This window comes from Eretmochelys imbricata, chromosome 1 (genome assembly GCF_965152235.1).
Source record: "Eretmochelys imbricata isolate rEreImb1 chromosome 1, rEreImb1.hap1, whole genome shotgun sequence".
NCBI lineage: Eukaryota > Metazoa > Chordata > Testudines > Cheloniidae > Eretmochelys > Eretmochelys imbricata.
The window spans coordinates 9,499,848-9,520,881 of NC_135572.1; the positions used below are offsets into that span (position 1 = coordinate 9,499,848).

Here is a 21,034-nt window from a genome sequence, read left to right on the forward strand (position 1 = left end):
CACGTCAATGCTCAACTGTGTTCCCAGCAGACGTAAACGCTCCGCTACGTCAACGCACTAAGATCCCCTCCCCGAATGGCCTGAAGCCAGGGGCCACCTGCTGAGGTCGATGCAGGGGGAGTGTAGACACTGGGTGACCTCCTTTGTCCTTCTTAAACACGTGAAAGACAAACAAAATACAAACACAGTTTGTTTCCCCCTTTGCAAGTCACCTTAACACCCATAGCAGGAGGAAGGGTGTGAACTCAGTTCCTGCCCACTCCTCTCATCTTCAGGGAGGTGTGAAACCAGTAGCCCCCACCCCCCAAGTAGCCACATCCTTCTCAATGCAGGGGAAATGAGAACTATCAGAGTGGGGTGACAAGGCAGCGTTAGCCACAGACCTCCGGGAGGAGCTAACCTCCAAAGCCAGCGGAGACCACTTTAGATGGCAATGCTGCTGCTCACGAGGAGTGACATAGGCACTCAGCTGGGGTCTGTTACTTTTAAACTTGTAAGAGACTTTAGCTCTGACATCGCTTGGTAACAAAGGCCCAGAGCCTCAAACTTATTTAGGCTCCTAACTTCCATTGGAATCAGTGGAAATTAGGAACCGAAATACTTTTGAGGGTCTAGGCCAAAGTTTTTTTTAACTCTTGGAATTCCCTTGTTTTTTTTGTTTTTGTTTTTTTTAAATAGGACTAATGTGGAGCTCAATCTCTACTGGCCCCCGCCTCTCCCTGGCTCTCATGTGAAACTTAAATACTCTGACCCTAACTTATTTTTTGTTGTTGTTGGAGATGGACACTCGGGTTAGTCCGTCGCTCCGCACACTCAGCCTTCGCTGATCAGTAGCATAATTAAGCAATCAATTTGCAAACACCTAGAAGATAATAAAATGACAAGTAACAGTCAGCATGGACTTGTCCAAAACAAATCGTGTCAAACAACCTGATAGCTTTCTTTGACAGGGTAACAAACCTTGTGGATAGGGGGGAAGTGTAGACATGGTATACCATAACTTGTGTAAGGCTTTTAATACTGTCTCGCATGACCATCTCATAAACAAATTAGGGAAATGCAACCTAGATGGAGCTACCATAAGGCAGAGGCATAGCTGGTTTGCAAACCATTCCCAGAGAGTAGTTATCAGTGGTTCACAGTCATGCTGGAAGAGCATAACGAGTGGGGTCCCCAAGGGGTCATTTCTGGGTCCGGTTCTGTTCAATATCTTCATCAATGATTTAGGTAATGGCATAGGGACACTTATAAAGTTTGCAGATGATACCAAACTGGGAGGGGTTGCAAATGCTTTGGAGGATAGGATTAAAATTCAAAATGATCTGGAAAAACTGGAGAAATGGTCTGAAGTAAATAGGATGAAATTCAATAAGGACAAATGCAAAGTACTCCACTTAGGAAGGAAAAATCAGTTGAACACATACAAAATGGGAAATGACTGCCTAGGAAGGAGCACTGTGGAAAGGGATCTGGGGGTCATAGTTGATCACAAACTAAACATGAGTCAACAGTGTAAAACTGTTGCAAAAAAAGCAAACATCATTCTGGGATGTATTAGCAGGAGTGTTGTAAGCAAGACACGAGAAGTAATTCTTCCACTCTACTCCGCACTCATCAGGCCTCAGCTAGAGTATTGTGTCCAGTTCTGGGCACCACATTTCAGGAAAGATGTGGAAGAACTGGAGAAAGGCCAGAGAAGAGCAACAAAAACTATTCAAGGTCTAGAAAGCATGATCTCTGAGGGATGATTGAAAAAATTGGGTTTGTTTAGCCTGGAGAAGAGAAGACGGAGGGGGGACATGATAATAGTTTTCAAGTACATAAAAGGTTGTTGTTACAAGGAGGAAGGAGAAGAATTATTCTCCTTAACGTCTGAGAATAGGACAAGAAGCAATGGCGGTTTAGGTTGCTGTAAGGGCAAGCGACAGGGGGAAGTGGGCAGAGAGGAGCAAGGGGGTGGGGTCTTGGGGAGAAGAGACAGGACGGGGGGGGCTACAGTTAGGGCACTGGTGCTTCCCCCCACTTTTAGGGGGCTTCCAATCGCCCCTGGTCGAGATAATGCTTGGTCCTGCCTTGAGTGCAGGGGACTGGACGAGAAGACCTCTCGAGGTCCCTTCCGGGCCTACAGTTCTATGAAGAGCTCAGCGGCATTGGATTTAGTCTTTCTTCCTATGCAGCTCAGGGCTTTATTCAAATGGGTCTGGAGTACTGCACCAGCTGCCGCAGTTATTCGTCGTTCTTATTAGGGCTGCCAATTAACCGCAGTTAATGCATGCGCTCAATGCAAAACAAATTAACTAGATTAAAAAGAACACTTGCAATTAATCGCACTGTAAAAAAGATAAACAAAAGAAATAGTGTTTTCAGTTTACCTCATACAAGTCCAGTCAGTCCTACTTCTTGTTCAGCCAATTGCTAAGACAAACAAATTTGTTCATATTTACAGGAAATAATCCTACCCGCTTCTTATTTATAATGGCACCTGAAAGTGAGAACAGGCGTTCGCATGGCACTGTTGTAGCCAGTGTTGCAAGGTATTTACGTGCCAGATATGCTAAACATTCATATGCCCCTTCATGCTTCGACTTATAGGCTCTAAAGTTGAGGCCCCATTGTTTTGGTTTTGACTGCAGTTATGTAAAAAAGAAAAATCTACCTTTGTAAGTTGCACTTTCACAATAAAGAGATTGCACGACAGTACTTGTATGTTTCATTCCCCTCATACCATTTCTTTTATCTTTTTTTTATAGTGCAAATATTTGTAATAAAAAATAATATAAAGTGAGCAGTCTACACTTTGTATTCTGTGTTGTAATGAAATCCATGTATTTGAAAATCAGCAGGTCACCTGATTCACAGCCCAGGGCCCTCACCACTGGATCTAACTTGTCACTCACCAGATCCTGCATCAATCTGCTCACAGTGAGTCCCAGCTGAGCAAAAAGGGTTGGGAGATGGTCTTCCAAACCAAGCCCCTACCTTACCCTGCAGCCTCCACTCCCAATGGAGATCTTGCTTTAGGACTGCAGAATCCACTTGTGCAACGTTAGAACCTTCCCCAGTGACAAGTGACACAGCAGTGCAAGACAGGGTTGCTGTATTTATTGGGACGAAGCAATAGTTTATTCTACAATGTGAATACAAGGTGTTAAAGACACAAAGCGGGGCTTGATTCACTCCTGTTTCCACGGTGAAATAAGATATTTATTAGACCCTTCCATTGTGCATTGTTTTAAAGACCCAGGCAGAACCTAGTAAACTTTCTGGGGCTACAAATAACAAGTTACGGATCAGAAACCAGGACAGAGCCTGTCTGAATATTACATCTTCTAAACTTCCCGACAGCTCCCAAGCTTCAGGAATCTAGCTAGTCAATCTTCTATAGCAGACACAGCTGGGCACTAACTAAACTGGTGTGAGAAATGTGCTGAAGGCTTTGATCCTAAGCCCACTGACCTCCATGGAAATGTTCCCAGGAGCACACAGAAGCAGAAGAGAACCCAGCTTGACACTCAGATCCCAGTGGGAATTTGTGGAGCTGGTGATTAGAGGAGGAAAGGAAAAATCCAAAGCAATATATTCTTCTTATCGCAAATTGAACGGTTTGAGCTGGAGTCATTGAGCCACAACAAGCATGGATCCCTCCCCCCAAAACAAACACACAGACACACACACGGCCAGTCACGTGTCAGAGCAGAACCACACTTCGAGGCTGCAGCAGCCTGGGTTCATTAACTGGCTACCTCCTGATCACAGAATTGCACCTATAACAGACTATGAGCAAGATCTCAGCTGGCAGGCCAGGAAGGCAGGGACTGGCTTCGGTGTCTCTAGGAGTGCCCTTGATTTCCCTCCCAGACGGCTACATGGGACAGTCTATACAATAGCTGCACACAGCTCACTCCGCAGCCTGTCTGTCCTGCTCTAGCATCACATGGAGCTGGACCCTAGAGGAGAAGTCAACCCCCCCTCCGAGCACCCTACAGCACTCCCAGCCTGGCCCTGCGCCAGGATCCCCAGCATGACAGTGCCCTGTGCTAGTCCTGTGCCACTGGGCTAGTCCCCTGCTCAGACACGCTTCAAATAGATCTGACCCCTGCTCTCTCTCTCTCCCTTTCCACTGTGACCGAGGCAGCCCTCGATCAAACAAGCAATCGCTGTCAGTCAGCTGCCTCATTGCACCCAAGAGGGGGGAGCATGTCAGTGGTGGGTACAGTGGGTGGAGGTATTTTCTCCGGGGCTCTATATTCAAGTTGCAGGGGCCCAGTTTGTAACACCCAAGGACTTGACATAAACATTGACTCAAAGTAAAAGAAACCTAGCTGGTGCTACAGCCCATCTGCCTAATGACTGGGCGGGGAGCTCGGCTACTCAGGCATTGCTCTCTATCAAAGCAGCTGCCTGGTGGACCAGGAGCCTGACTGGACCATCAGCCATGCTTCAACCCCCACCCCGTGTGGGAGAGGCAGCGAGCTCCCTGCTTGCTTGGGCTGGGGCACAAGCCAGCAGAAGCAGCATACAACGTGCTTTGGGATCCTTCGGCTGCACTAGACGTGATGGGCGTGGCTGTTATTGCTTGGCTCCAGACCGCCGTGGAAACGCTGCCCTGAGCTGCTAGAGGCTGGGGCCAGAGTCGGCTTCCTCTGCTGGACGGGAACTCGGGTCCTCTGGCTCTCCAGCTCGGTCCCCCTCCCCAGGAGACATCTTGTGCTGGGGGCCAAGGGAGAGCTCCTCGGGGTAGGGCTGGGGGTCGCTCCCGGCAGCCCTATCCTGGTGCACCATCACTTGGGCCGGGGAGCCCGGGCCGGAGCTGCCCGAGGCCTGGCTGAAGTTCTGGAAGTTGTCCTGGACCCGCAGGACGCATCTGTGCAGCGGGCTGGCCCCGTCCAGAGGGCTGGCGGGGGCAGGGCGGGCAGGCGGGCTGTGATGCACGCACTTCACCTCCGCGTGCAGGCGTGACACTGACTTGTTCAGCTCGGTGATACGGTTCCCCAGGTCTGGGAACGAAGCACAGGCAGGGCCAGGTGAGCGCAGGGCTACGGGGAGAGCCCGCCCGCCTTGCACCCACCGCAGCCCACTGGTGACCGTCACGCCTGCTCGGCGAGCGGCATCCTTGTGCATCTCGCCTGGGGGCAGCCCCAGGAGCAAGGCTGGCTTACTGGCCCGATTCTGATCTCAGCTACGCAGGGGTAACTCTGGAGTCACTCCACTGAGCTCAATGCAGCGGCTCTGCTTTTACACTGGTGTAACTGGAGTCACTCCACTGAGCTCTGGTTTTACACTGCGGGAACTGGGAGCCTGGTACAGATTACATCCGTTTCTAAATACCGGAAACATTTTCTCTCTTAGGGCTCAAGAGCGTTCATTAGATTCAAGGATCCCCATCTCTGCCCTTAGACACACCCACATGTGAGGCCAGTTCTTGGGGTGGACGAGCAGCGTGGGCACGTTGGGTTCCAACTTCCAGGAGCCACTGTCCTTCTACCACATGGACCTTCTGCAGCATAGCACAGACCATTACTGCCTGAGCTAAAGGAGTAACTCCACTAAATGGCAGCAGTAGTAGGCAGTTATCCTTCAGGGAAATGGCCACTAGAAGGGGACGTGGCCCACACTTTGCTGACATGTGACACCTGCTTCTTCCTGACCCTCATCCTGCCCGCTTCTTCCCTCTATTTCTCCTTCCCTCCCTTCCCCACTGTATTATGGAGTCCCAGTCAAGCCCTCCTCATTTGCCAGGGTGGAGGGGGCTCTCCAGAGCTATCAGATAGAGTCACAGAGTTTAAGGCCAGAAAGGAGCCTAGATCGTCCAGTGTGAGCTGCCATGTATCACAGGCCACCAGCCCCTCCCAGCAGCCAGATGCTAAGCCCAGCAACGGAATGAGACTAGAGTATCACAGCCCACAGCAGACTAGGCTTGACGTGCCACGGGCAGAGAACAGGAGGGCCCGAGGTTCACCAGTGCCCAAGGCCCCGCACAGTGGCAGGGTTACCTTTCCGCCTGCTCTCCTCAAACTCCCGCCTGGCCGTGTCGACGTAGCGCTGCACCAGAGCCTTGATGACCTGCAGCCGATAGGTACGGCGGCTCTCCCCGTCCAGGCCGACGTCCTCCAGGGCGGTGTTAGCCTGAAGAGGGTGGGAAACAGGGTTACACGAGCGCCGGATACCAGCACGGCTTAGCATTTACCTGGCATCTTGCAACGCCTGGGGGCTCGCTCGCCCTCTTCAAACAACCATTTTACAGTCCAGGACACGACTGGAAAAGAAGTTTGCCATGGACTCCAGGGGAGCACAAGGCTGAGGATAAAGCAGTCTCAATGCCAGGGCTTTCCCCAGGGCTCTGTCTACAGACAGACAGACAGGGAACTTACGATGGTGGGAATCGGGGGGTAATCCGGTTGTCTCTTGGGTTTGGAGCAGCAAATGAACCGGAAGATGCCCCTGGGGAATGAAAAAAGGACACGTCATCGGAAAGTACAGCCAGCCCTGGGGATGCTACGTTAAAATCTGAATCCAGGTCCAAAGGGATCCAAAATCTGGGGGAGTCTGGAGCCGGTTTCTGGTTCTGGCCCAATGGAGAGATGAGTCCTAGCCACAATGTTCAGATCCAAACCATTCCAGGATTGAGGTTCAGGCCCATCATCCTTAGAAGAGATTTTATCCCCTAACTTTTAACCTTGACAACTACCAAGCCACAGATCTGAGACGGTCTGCTAGCCCCAGCTGCACTGCGGCTAACAAGCCATGAGAACTAGAGCCCACGGGAACAAGCTTCACTCCGCAGTGAGTCTTTTCAGCGAGTGCTGGGCGCTGGGCTGCAAATAGGAGCCTTTTAGCGACTGCCTCTGTGTTAGGATGGCCACCTTTCTAATTGCTGGTAACCGGCCCCCCAAGGCCCTGCTCACCTCATCACTTGAGGCCCCACCCCTTCTCCACCTCTTCCCAAGGTCACATCCCTGCCCTGCCTCTTCCCCCAAGGCCCTGCCCACCTCATCCCTTGAGGCCCCGCCCCTTCTCCACCTCTTCCCCCCCCAAAGCCCCGCCCCAGCGCTCACTTCTCTCCCGCCCCCCCCCCACGTCCCAGTCAATTGGTAGATCATCTCAAGTTGCTGCCTGCAGGTAGGCGGTGGCCCCAGCTGAGCAGGGGCTCTCATGGGTTAACAACCTGGCGCCTCCCCCCACTCCGCGGAAACCGGACTTTTGGTTCGGTGCCCTTTAGGGTTGCCAGGTCCCCTTTCGGACCTGACTTTCCGCCGAGCACTTGGCAACCCTAAACGGCACCCAGACCCAGAAGCCAAAAACCGGATCATCCGGGTAAAACTCGGATGGGTGGCAGCTCTACTCTGTGTCTCTAACGTAGGCAAGAGCCAGTGGGAGGCAGCAGTGTTTTCCGTTACCAATGCAGCCAATGCCTTCCTCTCTGGCTGCATGGGGACGTGGGCGCTGAAACATACAAGGGAACCAGCACGCTCGGTAGAGCGCAGACAGACAGACAGGGCCAAAGTCACCCCGAGGGCAGCTCTCGGGGAGTCAGCCCGCAGCATGGCACAGTTCATTTGCTCAGTCACAGCCAGTGCGGGGAGGAGGTGACATTGGCGAGCCCAATACAGGACTGACACCACGTCTGGTGCTGGCTTCCACATTTTAAACAGGACGTTGGAAAATCGGAGAGGGTGCAGAAACAGCACAAAAATGATTCAGGGATTGGAGAAAGCGGCTCACCGTGAGATACAGAGTTCGCTCTGATTTTAGCTCGTCAAAGAGAAGGAGGGGAGGTGACGTGATTGCAGTGTATAGCTACCTTCACAGGGAGGAAATACCAGGTAGAAAAGGGGTCTTTAATCTAGACAGAAAAAGAACCAATGGCTGGAAACTAAAACCAGAGCAAATCAAATTAGCAATAAGGCCCAAATGTTTAACAGTGCGGCTGATTAACCATTGGAACAAACTCCCAAGGGAAGTGGCAGATTCTCGGTCTCATGATGATTGTCTTCCAATGGGACCAGATCCCTTTCTGGAAGATGCTTTAGTAAAACACAAGTTATTGGGCTCGGTACAGGGGTAACTGAGTGAAAGCCTCTGCCCTGTGCCATACAGCAGAGTCAATGACCGGTCCGTGGCCCGGCGCCAGTCCCTGAGATTTCCCTGACACACGGCAGCAAGCCCGTCCCGGGTATTGAAAAGGTCAAGAAACACTGCCCTACAGGAGTCAGACTAGATGATCTAATGATCCCTTCTGGCCTTCAAATCTAGTAATATCTGAATCATCTCCCTTAACCCGCTGCACCAAGGGAGAAGCTTTTTCTTTGTGGAACACTCCAGCGTTCCCTGCTTTCGTTCCTTTCTCCAAACCTGTCTAGGTCTCCTCAGGAGAAAGGGTTGACAAACCGCTAGGTACGTTTGGAGAAACATTTCAGAAGAAAAACAATTATTTACTTGAAATCATTCATGAAAACTTTCCAAATGTTCCACTTTAATGTTTTCCCCACCCTTTTGCCACTGAAATGAGGAGGAAAGGGAGAGAAAGAAGGAAAAACCAGACAGCAAAAAACCAAAACATTTTCAGTTTTCAGGGTTTTTTGAGTCAGAAATAATCTGAAAAACTTCTACAAAAATAACCCACCATAATATTTTCCTCACAACTTGTCATAGTTTTAAAAAAAAGGGCATTTTTGGTTGAAAATAGATTTGAACAAAACCAGTTCAGCCAGCTCGGCTCAGAAGTGACTCTCTTTGCAAAGCAGCTGATCCCCAGAACGTGAAACGCCAGTGGCTAGATAGCCTGGTATCTAGGGCCCTGGATGAGCACTCAAGAGATGTGGGTTCAAGTCCCTACTCCACCACAGACTCCCTGTGTGACCTTGGGCAAGTTACTTTGTGCCTCAGTTTCCCACCCGTACAATGGGGATTATCCTGGCTCGTGAGGCTGAGCTGACTAACATCTCTGAGCTGCTCGTGTACTAGAGCGACTCGTTGCCGCGGGCGGACGTCACCTGACTGCGTAGAAGAGGGACTTTGGCGTGGGAACGATGTTAAACGGTACAGGAAGCGTCAGGCCCTCCCTGAAGTAGGACAGGTAGAGCTTGGAGCGAGCGAACTTCCACTCCACGTCCGCATCGTTCTGAAAAGCAAACGGGTGGGAAAGCAGGTTGCGATCTACACTGGGGCCTCCTGCGTTGGGCGGCCATCAGAGACCTTTGGAGCCTCATGTGATCTTCCCACCCGCTTTCTAGAAGCCCCACGGTCGCCCCCATTCCCTCAGAGCACAGCCAGCTGGTCGGTCTCATGACCTGCCCTCTCCCCTCCACTTTGGTGCCATATAACGGGTGAAATTGTATTGAACAGCATCGGCACATGCAGGGGAGAGGGACAACTCTATCACCGGGGAGAGCCGGGGGGCTGAGGCTCTGGGATGGAGGCCGGCTCGGATCCTGGGCACTAGCTGCCCTGCGGGGCGGAACTCAACGAGATCACAGGTGTGGCACTAGCTAGTGCAACACCTGGGCATCCCCAGCTGGTGGGTGGGGCCTGATCCACTTAAGGAGAGCACCCAGGGACCCTTCTCCAGCATGCACCAGCCATTGGTCTGCAGCCGGGCCAGGCAGGAGCAGGCTTGCTCAGGGACGGTGACAGGAACGTACTCTCAAGCAAAAGGACACATGCTAGGCCCAGTGGGGAAGCTGGCATCACTGCAAGAGCGAGAGCTGTGCCCAGTGCAGGGTCGTCAGCAGAGGGACTCATATGGACCTGCTGCACAGAGGGGAATTTCACCCTTGTACGCGAAGGGCCTCCAGTGAGTGTGTAAGGGAGAAATGCAGCCACTTCTGGGGTGGGGCACCACAGCCCTCTCGACAGCACATAGGAATACGACAAACAACAGGGACTGCATTTTGATGGGGCCTTGGGGGAGGAGGAAGGAGGGAGATTAAGGGGAGGCTGAGTGGAATTGCCCAATTGCTGGTTATTTTAACAGCGCGGGGAGTGCCAGGGAGAAGAGAAGCTGCAGAAGAGGGGGCCTATTCCCCACGGGGTCACTCTGCTCCAGGGCGGGGCCCAGACGCACTCTGGCGGGGCTCTCAGCGGCCCTCACCTCGATCTTCTGGAAGGAGTTGGTGATCATGGCGATGAGCATGTTGAGAAGGACGATAACCATGATGATGGTGAAGATCCCATAGAGCGCCCGCCCCACGAACTCCGCCAGGGCATACTGGGGCATGTCCACCACACTGTACTCCTCCATCCCGAACATGGTCCAGAACAGGAACTGGAACGTCTCATTGAAGCTGACAGAAAGGGGGCAGCAAAGAGTGGGGCCTGGTTACAAGCCGGGCGTGCCCCACCCTAACAAGTGTGCGAGACAGCCCCAATCCTGACCCCACTGACATCAACAGCAGCTCCCCAGGTGATGCAGGATTGGCCTGTGTGTCCACTAGATCTTCCTGGGCAAGTCCTAACTGCTACAGGACCCTTCAGAAGACACTTGCCAGCACCCACCTGTGCCCCCAGGAAGGTTTGCTTGAGATGCAGCCTATATTTTCACCCCATTATTCCTCGTTAAATCCCCACCAGCGCCCCACACAACCCCGCTCCCTCCCGAAGTGCCCGGACATCCCAAACACTTGATCACATCCCCTCTGAGTGCTCATCACCGTCTTCAGCTCCTTTCATTCTCCCCATAGACCACTCCCCACAGGGTTCCTCGGAATCCCCTTCTACCGATAAACCGTGCCTCCCAATTCCACCATAGGCTTCATCAGCAGAGCACCCCAAAGTGCTGCCCCACGGCTCCCCGCTCACGCTACAACCCCCGTTCACATTGCTGGCGTGTGCCCAGAGAGGGGCCAGGGAATCGCCTGGATAGGGCAAGGACCTTTGACCCTTTCTCTCAGCCTCAGGCATCGCGATGCAAAGCATCTGGCCCAGCCGGGAGGCCCTGGGAGAGCCCTGGATGCGCGAGGCCGTACTTCCCCAGCCGCTGGGACTCCTGGTAGTAAACGTAGGTGTTGTTGAGTCCGCACAGGAACGCGGTAAGAATGATCATGAGGATGAACATGAACCTGTGGGGGGAAAGCCCAGAGAGGAGATCAGAGAGGCAGGGAGCCACGGGGCCTGACCTAGAGGACCCTAGTCTGATAAGCCCTGTTCATCGTGGGGATGTGTCCAGTGCACAAACCCACCACTGCCCCCGCCCCCAGCACCGCCACAGTCTCAGCCAGCCAATTAGCCCTCTCACCCTTTGGTACGTTGACACTATGGAGACTGTGCCGGCATCCATAAGAACGGCCAGAGTGGGTCAGACCAAAGCTCCACCTAACCCAGTATCCTGTCTTCCGAGAGTGGCCAATGCCAGGTGCCCCAGAGGGAATGAACAGAACTGGTAAATCATCCAGTGATCCATCCCCTGTCGCCCATTCCCAGCTTCTGGCAAACAGAGGCTATGCATGCCATCCCTACCCATCCTGGCTAATAGCCATTGATGGACCTATCCTCCATGAATTTATCTAGTTCCTTTTTGAGCCCTGGTATAGTCTTGGCCTTCACAACTGTTAGGGGGCTTTCCCTTTAGCCCCTCCCCTGGTTCTTGTCATGCAGACAGAAAGCAGAAGACCAGAAGTCCGAAGTTCAGACAATATGATGTTTATTGGGGTTAGTTCCAAGCAAGCATGTCCAGAGCTCTGTGCATTGTGTGAAGAAATACTTCCTTTTGTTTGTTTTAAACCTGCTTCCTATTCATTTCATTTGGTGATCCCTCGTTCTTGTGTTATGAGAAAGGGTAAATAACACTTCCTGATTTACTTTCTCCACACCAGTCATGGTTGTATAGACCTCTATCATATCCCTGCTTAGTCGTCTCTTTTCCAAACTGAAAAGTCCCAGTCTTATTAATCTCTCCTCATATGGCAGCCGTTCCATACCCCTCATAATTTTGGTTGCCCTTTTCTGAACCTTTTCCAATTCTAATATATCTTTTTTGAGATGGGGTGACCACATCTGCACGCAGTATTCAAGAGGTGGGTGTACCATGGATTTATATTAGGGCTGTCAAGCAATTAAAAAAAAATAGATTGTGATTAATCGTGCAATAAAAAAAAATCACAATTAACGTTAAACAATAATAGAATCCTGTCAAATAATAATAGAATCCCATTTATTTAAATATTTTGGGTGTTTTCTACATTTTCAAATATATTGATTTCAGTTACAACACAGAATACAAAGTGTACAATGTCCACTCTATATTTTTATTACAAATATTTGCACTGTAAAAAACAAAAGAAATAGTATTTTTCAATTCACCTCATACAAGTACTGTCGGGCATTCTCTTTATCATGAAAGTTGAACCTACAAATGTAGAATTATGTACAAAAAAACCCTGCATTCAAAAATAAAACAATGTAAAATTTTAGAGCCTACAAGTCTACTCAGTCCTGCTTCTTGTTCAGCCAATCGCTCAGATAAGCAAGTTTGTTTACATTTGCAGAAGGTAATGCTGCCTGCTTCTTGTTTACAATGTCATCCGAAAGTGAGAACAGGCGTTCGCATGGCACTGTTATAGCTGGTGTCGCAAAATATTTACATGCCAGATGTGCTAAAGATTCACGTGTCCCTTGATGTTTCAACCATCATTCCAGAGGAAATGCATTCATGCTGATGACGGATTCCACTTGGTAACGATCCAAAGCAGTGCAGACCAATGCATGTTAATTTTCATCATCGTGAGTCAGATGCTACCAGCAGAAGGTTGATTTTCTTTTTTGGTGGTTTGGGTTCTGTAATTTCCGCATCTTGGATCAAATGCTGTAGCTATCTTAAAAATTTCACATTGATATCTTCTTTGCATTTTGTCAAATTTGCAGTGAAAGTGTTCTTAAAATGAAGAACATGTGCTGGGTCATCATCGGAGACTGCTATAACATGAAATATATGGCAGAATGCGGGTAAAACAAAGCAGGGGACATAATTCTCCCCCAAGTTCAGTCACAAATTTAATTAACGCATTATTTTTTTAACAAGCGTCATCAGCATAGAAGTATATCCTCTGGAACAATGGCCGAAGCATGGAGAGGCCTATGAATCTTAAGCACATCTGGCACGTAAATATCTTGCGATGCCAGCTACAACAATGCCATGCAAATGTCTGTTCTCACTTTCAGGTGACATTGTAATTAAGAAGTGGGCAGCATTATCTCCCGTAAATGTAAACAAACTTGTTTATCTGAGCGATTGGCTGAACAAGAAGTAGGACTGAGTGGACTTGTAGGCTCTAAAGTTTTACCTTGGTTTGTTTTTGAGTGCAGTTATGTAACAAAAAAAACTCCTACATTTGTAACTTGCACTTTCACGATAACGAGATTGCATGACAGCACTTGTATGAGGTGAATTGAAAAATGTATTTTCTTTTGTTTATCATTTTTACAGTGCAAATATTTGTCATCAAAAATAATCCAAAGTGAGGGGTGTACACTTTGTATTCTGTGTTGTAATTGAAATCCATATATTTAAAAATGTAGAAAAAACATCCAAAAATATTTAATAAATTTCAATTGGTATTCTAGTGTTTAACAGTGTGATTAATCGCGATTAATTTTTTTAATCACGATTAATTTTTCTGAGTTAATCAAGTGAGTTAACTGCGATTAATTGACAGCTCTAATTTATATAGAGGCAATATGATATTTTCTGTCCTATTATCTACCCCTTTCTTAATGAGTGCCAACGTTCTGTTCGCTTTTTTGATTGCCGCTGCACTCTGAGTGGATGATTTCAGAGAATTGTCCACAATGACTCCAAGATCTTTCATGAGCGGGAACAGCTAGTTTAGACCCTACGCCACCGCAGCTCTACCAGCATAACCCTACAGCGGAGATGAGGCTGTCAGCCACAGAAGGGGTTTTCCCTCGCCGTAGGAACACTGCTTCCACGAGCGTTCTTCCCTGGACCTAGGTGGACCTGTGCCCGGGGGTAGGCTGGCACAGGGGTCTCGGTCAGGGGGGTGGGGTTTTTTTTTCACACCCCGAGCTCTGATGTAGCTACGGCAATCTAAGTGTAGACCAAGCCGTGGATGTGGATCCACAGGGACGGGGCTAAGACATCCTGCCAGAGCAACATGCAAGGCAGCTGCCAGTGGATAATACGGGGTGCTAGCCCCCTAGCCCATTCCCCCAGGACACCCCGATAGCCAGGTGAAGGGACATGTCCCCCGCATGATTTCAGGCTGTGAGGGGCTCGCACAGCAAAGCGAACGCTGCATTCTGCTGGGCCTCTCCAGTCCTATTTCGATCCTCAGCCTGTGTCTGTCCCCGTAGCGTCGTAGCATGGGCCAGCAGCGCGCACCGCCAGCGGCCTGCGCTAGATACGCCGGGGGGGGGAGGGGTGGCCTTCTCTCTGGGCCTGGCTCGTGACATCAGCAAGAGCAGACGGTGCTTAGCACCACATTACTGGGAGGCATTCACGCACCGCGGCCTGGACCCACCATCTGGCTCCACTTAGGGACGGTCTGATGGGGCCGCAGGGTGGGAGGCGACCCCAAGGTGAAGGGGGTGGAGGGGATTCAGCCCCTACCGGCTCATGTCGTCGATCATCTTCCCGATGGAGATCTGCAGGGTGCCCAGGGACTCATGGGCAGGCAGGATGTAGGCTAGGCGGGTGAAGCTCAGCATGCTGGTCACCGCAAACAGCACCTCGGCGACAAACTGGGGGTCTTCAGGCTGCCACTCATGCCGTCCTGCACACGGGGAGAGGAACCTCAGAGACACAGGGCCGGAAAGGCAGGGGGACCTTCATTGTGTGGCCTAGTGGATAGGGTGTGGGGACTGAGGGCTATTCCTGGCTCCGTCACTGGCCTGCTGGGTGAGTCCTTGTCCTGCCCCGTGCCTCAGTTTCCCCATCGGTAAAATGAGGATAATGACACCGACTTGCCATATAAAAGTGCCTATAATTGTCATTGAGCCAGTAACTTGCGGCTGAACGTGCTGCTTGGGGTCTGGAAGGCTCCGGAGGGAGGAAAAGGTCCGGCCGTGAGCTGGAAAGGGAAATCTTTCAAAGCAGGGTATGCGGAGGTTTCACAGAGGGGATGGGACGGCTTGGGGGGGTGGGGGTGGGGCGGGGCCTGGGGAAATGATCCAAAGCCGGTCGCAAAGCCACTGTCCCTGCCAGCACCGACAGGCCTCCTTGTTGGTAAGAGGCCAAGGAGCAAATAGGCCACAGAGAGCTCCTCTCCCCCGGAGAGAGGTTTGTCTGCGGGGCAAGGTCGAGGCCCATCAGCGGGGCAGGGTGGGGTGAAGCAAGGCCATGCGGCGCCCATTCTGGGGATGAATTTGTAGCACTAGACATGCCGAGCAGGAGGAGCGGGGCCGGGCCAGCAGCTGGAGGGGGCGGAGGGAGGCTGAGATTAAAGCCGGGGTGCCCCAGCCGCGGCTGCTCACCGGCTCTGGTGAAGTAGTAGCACCCCGGCGAGGAAGGGGCGTCCAGGCAGTGCAGGTGGCCCCTCACGGCGACCAGCACCCGCAGCGTGAAGGAGGCCAGGTACAGGCTGAGGATGACGATGTCCAGGTAGTTCCACAAATCCAGGAGGTAGCTGTGCAGCCCCTCGATCCACACCTCCTTGCACTCGTACCAGAAGAAGCCTGACCGGGGTGGGGGGGCAAAGCGTGAGCACCAAGCCCCCTCGGGCAGATACCAACCCACCCCCTCGGGAGGTTTCAGCCTCTGGGCAGAGTTTCCCCCTCTGCAAATTGGGGGGGGGGGCAGGGGAATCATCCTTCCTTCTTCCCCCTCTTGCCTGCCTTGCCTCTCTGCCCCATCAGCTCCCCCGGGCAGGGTGTTCATACAGCACCCAGCACAGCGGGCTCCTGATCGCAGCTGGGGCCTCCACAATAAAAGTCATGACGACCCCTAGCGACACCCCCATATGCCCCCCCCCTCCAATTCTCTCTCCCCACGTGGGGATTCGCACCCTGGAGAGATCTGCAGGCCGCTCCCAGACCCTAGACCGACCCAGCGCCCAGGCTTGCCCCCATGGGGAGGGTTTCACCATTGACTGCAATGGATGCAGCATCCGGCCCTTAGTTCTCTTATCCCATCCCCACGGATCGACGCCTCCAGCCCTTTCACCCCCATCCCTGCTCTTCTCTGAATCCCCTCCCACCGCCTGCATCCAGACACCCTTTGGGCACCGGTCTGAAAAACAAAAACAACCCTGGGAGCAGGTAGCCTGCGGCAGGCAATCACTTCTGGTGCTCACAGGCAGATTCCGACCCTAGGGGCTCAGCTCAGCCGGTTCCAATGGGAGAGTGCGGCTCCCTTCAGAGCTAATTGATTATCGCATCGTACCACGGCCAGGGAAACCATCCACCCAACTCATTCCTGTCGAGCCAGCTCCACCCAGCTGTTTCTCTCTTCCCCAGAGCCCTGGGGCCCTGCACGTACAGACAGTGTCAGCTGCTGGAGGCTGATTTCCCTCCCCATGTCTATCTGCCCTGAAACCTCCTGTCTACGTAGGAGCTGAGAAGACTTAGGGACACAAAGCCCTGCTGGGGGCTGGATTTGGGACTGAAGATTATTAACAGCAGCTGGCTTCAGCGCGGTCAGTGAGAGGTCTCAGTCCAGTCCCAGGCAGGCGCGCGTCCCCCTAGGAACTGCCACAGGCCCCGTGCTGGCTGGCTCAGCAGAGGCGACAAAAATTCGATCAACCCTGGAGAGGGAAACCCCCTTCACGGCTCTCGAATCGGCCCCCGCTGCTACACATTGGGATTCAGGGGTGAGGTGGGGGGCTGTGCCCAGAGGGATTCAGAGGCGGGGGCTGCAACCAAAGGGATTGGGGGGGCTGTGCCCAGAGGGATTCAGAGGTGGGGGAGCTGTGCCCATAGACATTTGGGAGGAACTGCGCCAAGTAATGGCCTCAAGTTGCAGTGGGGGAGGTTTAGATTGGATATTAGGAAAAACTTTTTCACTAAGAGGGTGGTGAAACACTGGAATGCGTTGCCTAGGGAGGTGGTGGAATCTCCTTCCTTGGAAGTTTTTAAGGTCAGGCTTGACAAAGCCCTGGCTGGGATGATTTAACTGGGAATTGGTCCTGCTTCGAGCAGGGGGTTGGACTAGATGACCTTCAGGGGTCCCTTCCAACCCTGATATTCTATGATTCTATGAGAGGGATTCAGAGGTGGGGGAGCTGTGCCCATAGACATTCGGGGGGAACTGCGCCCAGAGGGATTCAGAGGCGGGGGGCTGTGCCCAGAGGGATTCAGAGGTGGGGGAGCTGTGCCCATAGACATTTGGGAGGAACTGCGCCGAGAGGGATTCAGAGGTGGGGGAGCTGTGCCCATAGACATTCGGGGGGAACTGCGCCCAGAGGGATTCAGAGGCGGGGGGCTGTGCCCAGAGGGATTCAGAGGTGGGGGAGCTGCGCCCATAGACATTCGGGGGGAACTGCGCCCAGAGGGATTCAGAGGTGGGGGTGGGGCTGCGCCCAGAGGGATTGGGGGAGCGGGGGGGCTGCGCCCAGAGGGTGGGATTTCCTGGGGTGCAGACAGTTGACACAGGGCCTAGACACCCTGCTTAAGACAGCAGCGGCCACCTGCTTCTCCTTGAATCCTGTGCTTTTGTAGTTCCCTGCCAACGCCCCTCCCTGACAGGCATTCTTCCCGCAACCTACCAGCCACCCAGACCATGTGCAGGGAGTTCTCCCACAGGGTCTGATTGCGTCCCAAGAAGATGTGGTGCTTCTGCTCCAGGACTATGGACTCCGCCAGCAGGAAGATCAGGAACCAGAAGTACGAGGCCGAGTGGAGGAGGAACTTGATCACTGGGATCTTTAGCATTTTGCCAACCTGCCCAGGGATGCACAGGCAGCGTCACGCCTCAGAGCTGCAAAGAGTCCCACGGCTGCCAATTTCTGGAGGACAGAGGCCCACAGCCCCACACTCATCCTGGCCTGCGCTGGGACCCACTGAGCTCACTGCGGGGGCTGCACAGACGCAGCGACTGCCTCTCCTTGGGCCGTCAGCACCACCACACAGAGCTAATGGAGGGACTCTATTAGCAGACAGCAATAGTAGGCTGTTACCCTACAGCGAAGCTGCTGCTAGCGGAGGCCACGACGCACGCTTAGCCAGTGTGTTGTGCAAGGATCTCCCCGCGCAGATCGGGGCCCAATATGCAACATACAATTGAGCAAGGGGGAAGCATAAAACTCCCCCTACGTGAGCATTTGCAGCAGCAAATCGGACACGCTGGAACAATGGAGAATGAACTCAGAAGGGGTACAAATATGGGGGAGTTCAAATTCATGGGATATGGGTGAATAATTTACACCCACACACTGTTGGCTCAGTTCTAGGGAGAGAAATTAGTAGAATTGCAATCAAGTTTCCATGGGCACGTAGGGATTGGCAGCCTGGATAAGACCCAAGGTCGCTCTAGCCAGTCTCTCGTCTCTTGAGGGTCCAGAAGGAGTGTCAGAACCCTGCAGTAGCAGATGTAGACTCTGCCCCCTTGTTGGGTCCCACTGTGGCCTGGAAGGCTGCTCACCTGCGACTTCGGGGCAATCCAGTACAACAAGCACAGAAGGGGCACGGTCAGGAAGATGGAACAGGAGACAAAGAACTTCCAGAGCGTGTTACTCCCACGCCAGCCTGACAGGTTCCCACACCAGATGGACGACAGCACTTGTTGGCAGACGGGATGGGCAACAAACTGATCCAGAAGGATGCAGGGGGAGGAAGTCAGTCAGGTGGGAACAAAAATATTTATAACCACCGGTAGCTTTCTGTTGCCCCAGCCCTTTCAGCCCAAAAGGTCCCAAAGCCGTACACAGGCATGCTGTCTCTAAAGAGCCCTCACCTACCAGTGACATGCAGCCACCTCTGGGGTGGCACATGGTTTAGCTGCTGCATAGCTTCACTAAACAAAAGCTACGGGCATGGGGTGAAGGATGATCCCACATCCAAGTGATATTTAAGGGGGGAATTTAGAGAGGAATGGTGCACCCTGGAACCAGGATTCCAGGGTTCACACCCTGACTCCCAGATGACATCTCATCTGAAAGACTGTACCTGCAGCATCCCCTAGTCCTCCACTGGGGTATTGGCTCAGTGCTGAGTGCTGCCTACGGACACCAAAGCCTCTTAGTCTCCTTCCTGGACTCACCCTCTTCTGGTTGTAGTTGACGGCCAGCCGGAGCCGGGCAAGGTTGGGGATGCCCTCCTCGAAGGCCTGGCTGTCCAGCTTCTCCTCCTCCTCGCTGTCCCCCAGGTCATTCAGCACAGCTGTCACCTCGCTCTGGTTACGGCACATCCCCAGCAGCTCGAAGGCAAACTCCTGGCTCAGCAGCTCCAGGCTGAGGTACTCTGGCTGCAGGAGGGAGACAGGTGGGAGGCAAGGGGGCAATACCTGAGCAAAGGTCCCATCACCTTCTACTGCTGCAAGGGTTTTCCTTGTGCCCTTTGTCTCTGGTTGGTCATGGCTTTGCCTCCTTTATTCGTGCAGGGGGCTGGACTGGGTGACCTCTCAAGGTCCCTTTCAGCCTTACATTCTATGACTGTATGACTGTAGTCAATAGGGGCCATTTCTGCGGGGCCCCTCCCATAACAGCACAACAAGGGGTGCTCAGAATGAGAGGGCCACACATTTACATATGTACAATTAACCTGTAGAACTCCCTGCTGCAGGGTGGGAGAGAGGCAAATATCTCAGCCAGGTTCAACAGAGGATTTGGCTCCTGTGGATGCCACGATGCACATGTTTGAACATCTCCATGGAGTAGAATCAGGGGGAAGCAAAAGTCATTCCCACCCCCCGACCCCTGGCTCACACTGGGGAGGGACGATGACTGTGTTAAACCCCCAGGGTCCAAATTCAGAGCTGGTAGAAGCAGGTGTAACTCCACTGAAGTCTAGCATGTTGCACCTGCCTATACCAGATGCCTCTCTTCATTCTCTGGGTCCTGCAGACCCATCACCCCACGGGAGGTGGAACCCTGCATTCTGAGTGCAGCACCGTGGCTACCCGCAGAACAAGGACGGATGGAGAGTGGAACCAAGACCCCAGCCTCGGCATGGAGACTGCAGAGAGCCTCACCTTGAACTCTGGCTCCTTGCAGGAGAGGCGCTGCAGTTCCCGGCTGAGCTTGAAGGCCGTCAGCATGGCATCCTCGCTGGCAATGGAGAGGTAGGCCCGGCTGGCGATGCCCTTGTAGGTGTTGATCCGGAAGAGGGAAAACTTGAGCAGGTCATACGTGCGGCCGTTGCTGCACTCCAGGCAGGTGCAGGAGATCTTGTGCGGTCGGGGGATGGAGTGGCCTTTCTGCACCAGCATGTCCACGATCTCATAGAGGTCCTTCTCGCAGGCCAGGGTGAGCGGCGTCACGCCGGGGGCGAAGCGGGCGTTGTCGATGGAGTGGTCGAAGAAGGCCAGAGAGAAGGACTTGATGTCCATCTTGATGCTCTTCTCCTGGTCCAACCGGTCCAGCAGCATCTTCACCACCTGGGGCTGGTTGGTGTCCACGGCGACCAGCAGGGCCTCATGGATCTGGCGGAAGTCGAACTTAACATAGCGCAGCAGGGCCCCGGTGATCTCCCCACTGCCCATGCGGATGGCCAGGTTGAGGGCTTCCCGCCACGCACGGTCCTCGCCATCGGCCTGCTGCTGCAGGATCCCGTCACTCCCCTGCAGCAGCTGCTGCACCTGCAACAGGTCCCCCTCCTGGATGGCGTCGAGGAGCTCGCTGGGAAACTTCAGCTTCTTGTTGACTATCTCCCTCCAGTTGGGTTGCTGCGAGGGGCAGAGAGTCAGCAGGGCACAGTGGTGGGCAAGCCTCTGTGTAACCCCCAGCTGGAGCCAGGGCTGGGGACCTGGCAGGCTCACAGAAAACAGCGCACCAGCTCCTTGGAAAGGAGCCCACAAGCTGCCGGAACCCTGGCTAGAGCTGGGGCTTGGGCTGCCTGAAAATGGCAAGCTCCTTTCTGCTGAGCAGCTGAGCAAAACTGATGGTCTCATCAGTTTCACACGTGCTAGTCAATAGCACACACGGAGGGT

General features: G+C 52.9%; 1 protein-coding gene across 1 annotated transcript; it reads right to left on the reverse strand.

Annotated features, from left to right (window-relative positions):
- Positions 1–4,614: 4,614 nt before the first annotated feature.
- LOC144270810 (short transient receptor potential channel 2-like) lies at positions 4,615–20,995 on the reverse strand. Its single transcript, XM_077827639.1, has 12 exons — positions 20,078–20,995; positions 19,148–19,351; positions 18,530–18,694; positions 17,655–17,829; positions 15,427–15,627; positions 14,564–14,726; positions 10,965–11,057; positions 10,091–10,283; positions 8,994–9,121; positions 6,372–6,441; positions 5,994–6,126; positions 4,615–4,997 (listed from the first exon to the last, which is right to left on the reverse strand). The coding sequence occupies exons 1-12, from the start codon at positions 20,993–20,995 to the stop codon at positions 4,615–4,617; spliced, it is 2,826 nt and encodes a 941-aa protein (XP_077683765.1).
- Positions 20,996–21,034: the final 39 nt, after the last annotated feature.